The sequence below is a fragment of the Diadema setosum genome, chromosome 21 (genome assembly GCF_964275005.1).
Source record: "Diadema setosum chromosome 21, eeDiaSeto1, whole genome shotgun sequence".
NCBI lineage: Eukaryota > Metazoa > Echinodermata > Echinoidea > Diadematoida > Diadematidae > Diadema > Diadema setosum.
This window is the reverse complement of record NC_092705.1, coordinates 16,147,429-16,158,609: the sequence shown is the minus strand read 5'-3', so window position 1 is coordinate 16,158,609 and position 11,181 is coordinate 16,147,429. Positions and strand designations below refer to the sequence as shown.

The 11,181-nt window shown below is 38.8% G+C and overlaps 1 protein-coding gene across 1 annotated transcript; it reads right to left on the bottom strand.

Annotated features, from left to right (window-relative positions):
* Nucleotides 1-4,891: 4,891 nt before the first annotated feature.
* On the bottom strand, nt 4,892-11,092 carry LOC140244509 (zinc finger HIT domain-containing protein 1-like). The gene is made up of 5 exons (XM_072324138.1): nt 10,758-11,092; nt 7,750-7,917; nt 7,242-7,416; nt 6,506-6,586; nt 4,892-5,917 (listed from the first exon to the last, which is right to left on the bottom strand). The coding sequence occupies exons 1-5, from the start codon at nt 10,792-10,794 to the stop codon at nt 5,896-5,898; spliced, it is 483 nt and encodes a 160-aa protein (XP_072180239.1). The 5' UTR covers nt 10,795-11,092; the 3' UTR covers nt 4,892-5,895.
* Between the last annotated feature and the right edge of the window lie 89 nt (nt 11,093-11,181).

Genomic DNA, 11,181 nt, shown 5'->3' with positions numbered 1-11,181 from the left:
TCAGAGTTGTAAAAAGATAATAATAATAATAATAATTCATTTATAGAAATATAAACACAGTTTCAAGAACATTTGGCATTGATGTCATAAGAAAGTATGATTTTTGTAGTTGTTTGATGATAAAGACGTCATTTTTATCTTCAAAGCATCCTGGCTTATCAGATAGAGCGTTCACTGACGACCAAAAAAAAAAATTGATGTGGGCTTTACATGGCTGTGTGTAGTCAGTCGCCACTTATGATGAATAAGGTGAATACTGCTGTCTCCTCCATTTGCAAGTGATGCAAGTTTTCGGGATGGACTACAGAGGGCATGTCACCATGTTTGTGCTGTGTGCAAGTCTTGCTGGCAGCACAGCAAAGAATACTCGTGTCAATAAAAAACGGATGAAAGCATATCCGAACTTTCTAACACGTGAACAAGGTAAGCATCGTATGGCTTTACCGCTTTGTTGATCATGTTGTAGACGTGACTGTGTCATTTTGATGTGGCCAGTTAAATGAGTATAATGTTGAAGGGGGCAATTTTTTGACATCATTCATAATTGTAGTGACTTTCATGTTGTTTCCTTTTCCACACTGTTACAGTAATCTTCAGATGCCTTATTTCTGTAAGAAAAGCATGCTTATCTTACATTTGATGTATTTGATTGTATTTATTTGTATAGTATGAGTGCTGGTGCATGATGGCTTGAAAAAAAAAAATCCTTTATATTACTTTATATTTAATGCAACTGATATTGACTAATATATGTGAAATCAACAACTCACAAAAATATTGCCTCCCATAACACAAATGTGCTGCAGATCTCTTTTAGGAGGATAAGAAATCACGGACTTTTATCCTGGAAAAAAAAAGGGGAATAAGACTTATTTCTCATTCCCTCTTTGTAGTGCTCAATCGCAAAAATGTCAGATGAATTTAAGTTGTAAATATTCACATGAAATATATTGCGTATACAGTATGTAATCAGCAATTACCAGTGGGCTTTGAGCACTAGTCTCGCTGGACATCACTGAAGAGAATAATGATGCTTGGTGTGAGTGGGTTTCAGTGGTCACTAAACGTGAGTTGGGCATTCGCTAGGTGAATAAAATATTGCCCAGCGACAAATGTGACAGTTGTAATGCATTGTGTGTGGGCTACACATTCTGTAGATCGTGAGTAAACAGTTTGTAGCTTTCAGTGTAGATCTCTTTTGTGGTATTTGTGTTCATGAAAGGTGTTAAAGGCATTCTCTGTTTGTATGTTACACTGAACATACGTGCAAAGTCACCATGTACTGGAGGAAAAAAGCTCATTCCTCCAAGCGTAGGTATTCTTAACAGATGACAGTAATTTCACACGACTTTTTGAGTCGTGATCAGTGACATATTTTGACTGTATTATGCTTTTATTTTATTTTATTTATTTTTATTTTTTTGTGGGGGGGGGGGACTGGGAGGGTAAAACTTCTGTGGAAGATAACTGTACTTTTGACAAACATTCATTTAAGCCAGATTTCATGATGTAGCTATCTCCTCATCTCTCAATTTTCTGCCAGTCCAATGTTTTCTTTCAGCGTAGAACACTGATGTTGCTTACACATCACTCTCATCGTTATTTGACGATTGCTTTGGACACTGTAGAAAAGTATTAAAGACTCTTGACAACAGTATATAGGAAGAGTGTTGGGTTGTTGTTTTTTTCCACATGCTTGGCATCCATTGATATTACATGTTTTCCTGGTTTTAGTATCTGAATTTTGTCATACACAGGTTGATGCTTCAGTCTATGTACATGTTTTAATACTCGTACAGGGATCCAGGAGCCGTCTAAAGTTGATAGAACACATTGTTGATTCTGTTGAATTATGAATCAGCTTTGTGTCTTGCATTTTTGATAAGCAGTGATTAGCGTCATTTTTCAGCCTATTTATCACAGTTGTCTATCCAAATCTTCTCCAGATGTTATTAGTGGCATTTACAGAAATTGTAAGGAGTACCCTAAGTTTTTCCCTTGAATTAAATGCGACTCAAGGCCTGAACTAGTGTGGGTTGTGTATGCATTGATATAGTTGTACAGGTTCAACTTCCATCATTCATAATTGGGAACAAGGAGGTCAACCTTACCTCCCTGCTGTTCAATTGCTGAAAATCTAGTTTAAAAATATTTGTTTGCATGTTGTGAAAGTCTTTTTGGGGGCTGCTTATTAGTTGTCACAAAAAAGAAGGTATGATTATAGTTGGGGGGGGGGGGGGGGAGGGGGTTCTGAAGATGCTACACTGAAGTTAGCCTCAGAAAGATTTGAATGTACATTATTGGAGTTGACATCTGCCTTTTTCACCAGTGCAATAAAATACCCTTCTACAATGTATTCTTTTTTTTTCCTTGTTTACTTATGGTTATGTAGAAAAAAAAAATGTAGTTTCAAGGAAAGAAGCTAACCAAAGTACCAGAGGAAAATGTGAGGAGATGAGTCTTGCTATTGTTCTGAATTACATTGTATGACAATGCTGGCCATCTACTCGTAATAAGTCTTACTAGTATCTATCACTGAATAATGGAATGGAGCTAAATGTCTCATGAAGTGGGGTTGCATACATTTCTATTTTATTTGCCATCATGCAAAAAATAATAATAATAATAATAAAGATAATAAATTAAAAAAAAACTCCAAGAATTTAGTTTATTTGACTCTTGTACATGTACATGCTCATGAGCAAGCTGCCACAAATATTGGCATCTTGAAGTTCCCACCAAAGTGCTTTGCCTAAGGGCACGCTCAGCAGACTTGAACCAGGAGCTTCGTGATTGTGAGTCTGTGGTCTTACCCTGCAAGCCACAACCACTCTGGAGGAAAACCAGAAGGCCAAAGAAATGCCACTGTTGTAACAGCTTTACTCTGCATCAAATCAAAGGAATAGATGCCATGGGACCAGCCCTACCACTCTGTTCTTGCAACAATGCACTGTTTAGTAACCAGGCAATGACGTGAACCAGGCAATGAAGATATAATTTGTTTTGCCACACGTCCAGTCATTGTCACTTTGCTCTCTAAAGACAGTGCTGATTTTGAAATATTTTTGTTGTTCACCGAATGTTTGGTTACTTTGCTCATCTTCCATGTAGAAATGCATTTCTATGATCAATTTGCTTGGACTTCGGGTTAAGATCTACAAAATTAGTGCAGAGAATCCATTAAAATGCCAACTGTTTGTATTTTTGCTTGTCAGCGACATTGATTTGATTGAGAAATGAAAAAGTTGACTGAACGTATGATGAACTTCACACACTGATTCTCATTTCCACACGAGTTTTATATGTCATTATTACATTATCTCAATAATTATGTTCATGAAGTTTCTTTTACTGGACATATTACTAGAAATAGTGAGTCATTATTTTTCTGGACTATTTCTGAGTTTGAGTCTGTAGTGAATATGAACTTGAGCAAAATCAAATGTATTTTCAGTGGGTCATATTATGATCTGGACCCGATTTTCGACACAGATTGTGGGACACTACAATTTGAACTTTTGTCAGAAAATGACTGTTTCAGTGATTGAATTCTGATTCTCTTTGTACGATGAATGTAGCTGGTTGTAGAAAAATTATTTTTCTATTGATTCACTCTTTCATTTTTTTTTCTGAAATAAAGTGATTGGGAAGTGAAAAATTGAGCATTCATCTTCTTGTCATGTTGCACCACACTTGACTGTTATAGTACTGTATTCCTGTCTGTCAGTCATGGGAAAGAAGAATATATGGCTATATATTACACCTAAATAGATCCTTGTCATTTGATTGGTGTTTGATATTAATCATTTGTCCCATATAACTGTGATGTCATCATTCATGCAATTGTGGGTCCATTTGCCATGCAATCTTGGATCCGTATGATTTGCTCCATTGCATGCACGCTGAGAGGCCGGCACACTGTACGTACGTAAAACACTGCTTTTGCAGTGTGCATGCGATCAAGCGTATTAACGGACAGTGCGCTAGCGTATAGCACTCAGTGAGCATTCTCTTGATCACAAATCTCGCACATTCTCTTGTTTCTAAATTCATAAAACATAAAATGACAAGGATCTATTTTTAGGTGTTATATAAAACAAATGTTTTCATTCATGCAATGGACAGAATATTTTATTCTGTGAAAGATGAAATTGATCCATTCAACTCGGCTGCGCCACGTTGAATGGATCATTTCATCTTTCACCTTATGAAATTTTCTGTCCATTGCACTCATAAACATTCATTATCTGTACAATACAGTGCACTCCAGTTATAACGAACATGGTTAAAACGAAATTCCGGTTACAATGAAGTAAAAATTTAGGCCACAACATTATCCGCTCTATGTATTTCTATTGTTTATTTGTTCGGTTATAACCAAATTTCGATATAACGAAAGAAATCTGCTGGTCCTGAGGATGTCGTTATAAGGGAGTCCACTGTAGTACATACCTATTACAGTACAGAAGGTCCATAACACCATCAGAATGTTTAACCTCCTTTCAGTTGTCACTTGTACACAATGTATACGTGGCAAGATTGATGTCTTCATTCTGCTTCCATGAGCACCCAATCATGTTCATTTCTATGTGAAGCTGCTATGTCATTTCCTTGTTCACTGTGATTTGTTATGAATTTTGAAAACATTACCTATCCCAATCACTACGAATTCTGTAACTCTGTACACACAGTATACTGTACATTCAATTTATAGATGTTCAAATGCAAGTTTGAAAATCATTCATCTTAGAGGTCTCCTTGAATAATCCTCAGCAGTTTGATTGCAACAGCCCACTGACAAATGCACATGAACATGCATGCACACACACACACACACACACCCACACAACTAATGTGATATACAAATGCATACATGCCAGACTCATTTTCATGTGTAATTGAGGTATAATTTATTCTGATCAAGAGTGAACAAAGCTTTTTATTGTTAATGTGCAAACTGTGTGTATGGCTGTCAATCCAGGGTGCCACAGGCATTATTCTCCTCTTTGAATGAAAAGATTAATTTCAGTTTTCTACACATGTGCTAGCTGCCACTTTCTCATACTTCGGCAATATGCAAGCTTCAACTTCAGTAATATTCTACATGGTGTATGTGTAATGCCATGCAGACATACCTTTCATATTTTGATCTGGGAATTTATCTAAAAGTACTTGGCAAGTGGTTTCAATAAATTGTTATTCTAACTCCTCACACAGAAAATGCCACGTCCTGGAGTGAGTCTTCCTTTATAGACATTCTCTACAACAATGACTGCCTCAAATTGGCAGCAGCTGGCCCTGTACACAAAATGTTCACTGCTAAAAATTCACAGGCTTAACTTCTCCAGGCAATTATGTCTGCTCACTTCAGCCTTCTCACGTAGAACAGTCCTGTTACTGTCACTAGTTGAGTCACAGAGACTCCTACCAATGCCATGAGGTCCACAAAGAAGAGGGTCAATGAGCACACGAAAAAGGGGCTGCCCTAGGTTGTCAGCCCTTGATCAAACACTTGCAAACTTGAATTTGCTCCATCCCACCACCATTAGGCTTCTTGCAGATGATGAGGGGACAGCCCCGGGACCTCTTGCATCAGCCACTGACTCCGCCTTGGTCTCATCCACCGAGCTGACAAGTTATCCTAACCACACCCAGGCTTCACAGGGTCAGCACACAAACAACTGACCAGCCACCCTGTCCACTTGCAGGGTCCATCAGTCTAAGACCAGGCTCTTCTTTTCCTTCAATTCACATTCTACTCTGTATCTCCAGAGAGATGATGCAGGTCTTCTCTGTATCTCCAGAGAGATGATGCAGGTAACCATGACAACTGGTATGAACCATTCAGTCTTCTCTTGTATTCTCTTATCTCCTCACCGACTCTTCTCTAGTCCTTCATGCTGTCCACTTCAAACACCTGCAAACAAAGAAATATAGGAAAACGCAAGTATGCCAAAATTGTCCAGTTACAATATTGTACAGGCAGTTGTCTAGCTACCGGTATACAAAGTTTGAAAAACAAAAAATAATTTTATGTCACAGAACACTTGCATAAAGTTCTATCACAAAATATTCTTCACTTCATTTCCAAGTTCAAGATATACAATGTATTCTTTCTCCCATTAAGTGTCATAATTAACCACATGATCTCAAATGATAATGGTACAATCCTGAGCATTACCAAAAATGATTATCCCTTCATAATGGCCATGACCTGTGCAATCGGTGAATAATAACAAATACACTAAACTTAATAACCAGAGGATAACCAAAGGAGAAATGACAATGATTGCTGGGTTTCTAATTCACGAAGGACTTTACAAGGGCTCTGCAATCTGATTTTGACATAGACCTTAAGCACTGTCAAACAGGGAAATAAAGATTTCAAATACGCTTTACCATAGTCGGGACAGAAGTGAGTGCTGTGTAGGCAGATTTGTATAACATTTGCCAAAAGAATAAAGCTTTTATTTCCCCCACAGAGGCATACTTTACACTATCTTACCTTGTGTCCAAGTGTGTTCCCAAGCACTTTACACAGCAGTATCGTGTGCCGCATGCAACACAAGTATAGTTTGATGGGAATGTGTGCAGCGTCAAGGAAAACACAACATCTGGATATAAGCAGACATGTACCTGTAAGTACAGCTCACATGCAGTCTTAACTTCTTTCAATACACTCCCAGTCTTATCATTTGATGTCACTCAGCATTAGGATATTTCATGTTAATTCCAACGGCTAACTTCTATGCAGCTGGAAGCAACATCATAAATTTTCCAGATTCAGGATTTGATGTCACAACCTGTGAAATATATAATGTATTTAAAACTGCTGTTTTGGCTCGTGAATATGTCAAGTGTGTTGATACAATTGAGTAATTTGTATGTCATTTGCTTAGGTAGTTTGCACATTTACATCTCAAGTTTGACTTACATGTTCTCATTTGTTTTGTTTTGTTTGTTTGTTTTTTGCCTCTTTACTGAGATGTCCATGTGCTATCCACGAAAACATAATGATCATCATAACTCACAGACCACTTTACCTTCAAGTCCCTAAATTTGAAGTCTCAAAATACATCATGAATAAACATGGTCATCCCTTAATGAACTTTAGAATCACTATCATTATCAATGATATTACTGTATATTTGATACATTGAAAAAAAAAAATGAAAGCCAACACAAATGGGTTGGTATATCAATTTTTTGTTCAGAACAGTGGCAGTAAAAACAAAGGATATCCACAGACAGCACAGAACTTCCTGTGTGGAATGGAAGAGGCGGGGATGCAGCAGGTAAGATAGTTTGGAGGCTCGTTCATGCTGAGCTGTTCTTCCTCCACCAGCATGTGGAAAGTCTTGCGAAACCTCTGCTTGAAATGGTCTCCGCGCTTCTTCCTCTTCTTGGTGGCTGGGGCTAGGTGGACACAACACATTGCAGAAAAGCATTGCTCAGTCACTTGTGTTAGAAAGCTTTTAAAAGGACTAACAGAAGTGCTTAAAACACACAAACCGAAAAAAAAAAAAGAAAGAGAAGAAGGTAGGCTCTTTGCCCTGGTGTTCAAAGCATGATATTACTCTGGGTGTCCTACCGCCAACATGGCATTCAACTACTGCAATGGCCTCTTAGTGCCATTGAAAAGTAAACTCAACCTCTCTACAAGGCTACCTTTAGCTTGTTCCTTGTTTGTAGATACACTACTTTTTATTGACAACTACAACATACACACAAAACCCTCCCATGGCTTACTGTCTTCATTTGAATCAAACTGAGGTAGTTTTTTCTTGAGTAGCACGAGGTTGGCATGTGGGTCCTCCTGGAAGTTGTCTTGTTCCAAGGCCTCGAGTTGTCGCCGCAACCGTTTGGCCCGTGTGAAGTTGTCTAGGACCCTCCTCTGCGCCAAGTCTTTCTGGCGCCCTGCACAAGAGAGTTAAGAAGAAGTATAAAAAGCATAGTTATTGAATACTGACGACTCCTGTTATAAAATAACAAAGTCCTCAAGACCCATAGTGATTTTTTTTTTTTTTTTTTTGGGGGGGGGGTTTCTTTTCATTATATCAAAATTTTGCTATAGACTAAGGGTATACAGATGACAATTTGGGGACATGAATTTTTACTTTGTTGCATCTAGATTTTTGTTATAACTGTGTTTGTTATAACGGGATTTCAATGTAATGTATATATGGCTGTTAAAACGCCACATACTACATTGTATTACATGTCTGATTACGGAAAAAATAAGATTCACGGAGAATTAAGAAATAATGCCAGTTTATTGTCGTAATATCGGCTGTAGCTTTCTGATGGTGATATCATCCTTAGCTAAATCCACTCCATCTACTCTGGAAGCTGAATACATTTTCCTTCCTATTTCACGCAATTGGAACTTGGGATAACTAGAGTCGATCATCACCCATACCTTGGAGTTGAGTTGACATCGGATCTGTCTTGGACCATGCATATCAACCAAGTAATCAACAAAGCCAACCGTCAGCTTGGTCTACTGAGAAGGAATTTGTACAGCTGCGACATACAAACCAAAGCCATAGCTTACATCACCCTGGTACGCCCACTCTTGGAATACTGTCACGCAGTTTGGGACCCAAGTCAACAAAACAACAAACAAGCAATTGAAAAGATCCAAAAAAGAGCTGCAAGATTTGCATGCAACAATTATGACAGATCAGCTAGTGTAACAAATATGATGAAGCGACTGGAATGGGAAAGCCTCGAGAGATGTAGAATCAAATCTCGCCTTCTCGTCATCTATAAAGGGACCCAAGGATTAATCCCCAGCAATATCAAACATCTACAAAGCTCTGATTCGACTAAGAGAAAACCAACCACAAGGCACTCCTCCAAGAAATTTGTGTATGACCATATAAGAGCAAATAAGACTTGCTACCGGCAGTTTCTATACCCAAGGACAATCCCCCAGTGGAACAACCTCCCAGATAATGTAAGAGAAGCTTCTACAATCCAAAAATTTAAAGACCTTCTTGAAAATATCAAGTTTGAATAAGATATGCCTCCGACTCAAGCATATATTGCTACCTACATGTATGGGATAGCCACACCAAGCGTTTGTACATCAACGATATCAAGATCAAGATCAAGATATTTGACGGTTATTATCACAATCATTATTTCAGCCATTACTTCTCATTAACACTAACACACTTGTTAATCATCATTAATCAGTAGAGACATCATCATCACCAACAAATCTTGTTCATAATGTTACAACAAGCTCATTCCATTCATTTGCATTCACGCCATGATAGAATAAAAACCATGCCCAGCGATAACCCTCAGTCAAGGCTTGGTACCAGCTCTCCCTATCAAAGATTTTGCCCAGCCCATGACATAAAACCTAAACGATGTATCCATGCAAGATAATTTTTTTTTTTTTAAGAATGAATCTAAGTTATGCCATTCCACCTGGCCATGACCCAGCCAACTCAAAACATGCACCTTAATTTAAATAAAAGCAATGAATAGATTCTAAATCTGGATCTGTGATTACAGGGCCTAAACTTAAAGGGGCATAGTCCCGGTAGTGTAGAGGGCGCTGTTGATGATACTGCCGATCACCATTAGCATTGATACGAAGATTACCGAAGTTGAGCTGTCATCCAGAGTAAAGTGCGTAGCTGTTGCTAAGTAACGTTGCCTTCGTTGTCTTCTCTGCGCATCGCGCAGTCTGTAGTAATGCCAGGGTGCGTGCATATGTGCTTGATAATCAATATTATGACATCACAAAAGAAGTTTGCTAAAGCTGTCATCCCCCTCAGCCGAATCATGAGCCGAACTGTGATCCGACCACCGACTACAGTGAATCGGACTTCTTCGGACTCGGGGAAGTGGGCCAAAGCGTAAGCGCTAAAGAGGAGTCGATAGCGTAGGTCTCTAGATCTATAGGAAACTTGCGCCGTGTGCCCGCGTACGCATTTCACTAAAGGCTTCACTAAAAAACACCGGGACAATGCACCTTTAAGTTAAAGTCTGTGTTGAGAATCATCCATGACCATAGGTATAGATATCCAGGGAAATTTGAAAACTTTGTTAGGTCTATATCGAAATTTTGTTATAACCGAACAAATCAACAATAAAAAACATAGAGGGCGGATAATGTTGTGGCCTAAATTTTCACTTCATTGTCTTTGTAAATTTAACCAGAATTTTGTTATAACCATGTTCATACACCGACACTGTAGAAAGAACATGACAAAGGGCCCTGCATTACAAAACGTTAAGATCTGGAATCAGATTCATCCTCAGGCTCAATTTTGCACACACACACATCGCCATCGGGGAACAAGAATTCATAATCATAAATCATCCATGATACAGTCTACTGTACTAGGCCGAAGCAACTGTACAGCGACAGAGGTGTCTAGATGTTCTGGATGTAAAACCTCAAACTTCAGACACATATCCCTGCCAACCAGATACAGACCGATCCTTCGGTCAATACTGCACTGCAACCTTAGCATGGAGCAGCCCGAACGCGAAGTAACGTGTGTAACTAACGGTTAAACAGCAGTGGAGCATCCCTCAGCAACACGGCCGGCCAGGAGCTAGCTAGCGGATAGCGCCTGGGAGCTGGAGAGCCAAAAGCTGAGCTAACGTTAGTGGGTTAGAGTCTAGTGATGATGACAGCGGCGCGCTGTGAACACTGAACGATACATTGTCATTGCATTGCTATGAATTTTGGGAAGAGAAAACATCTTATATTCGTATTTACAAATTCTCACCTGATTCTCTCTTTTGTTCTTTCTTTGAATCTGGCATTTTGCTCCGAAAGGGGAAGATTTCTACTGACAAAAGAAAACACTCGCAACAGGGTTTTTGATTCAGCGCGTGTTTATGTGTAATCTGTAGTGGAATGGGGTCCTAAAACGACCAATTGCCAGTACTCGACATGTAACAAACAAAAGACAAAAGTGTTAACAAATGCGGTGCTAGCAATGCGGCTGTGGAGCATGTAGTGCTCAGTCAAGTTCCTTGGCAACTTCAAAAAGCACATTACTAATTGAGGGCTATTATTTGTTCCTATTTCGCCCTATTCTCTTCTTAGAAATTGTATCCTGACTATCCCAGCAAGACAAAATTTGAAATTCTGTTCCTATCAATTTGTTCTCTGTCACATTATTAGCTCGAAGAGCAACTAAAACTAGA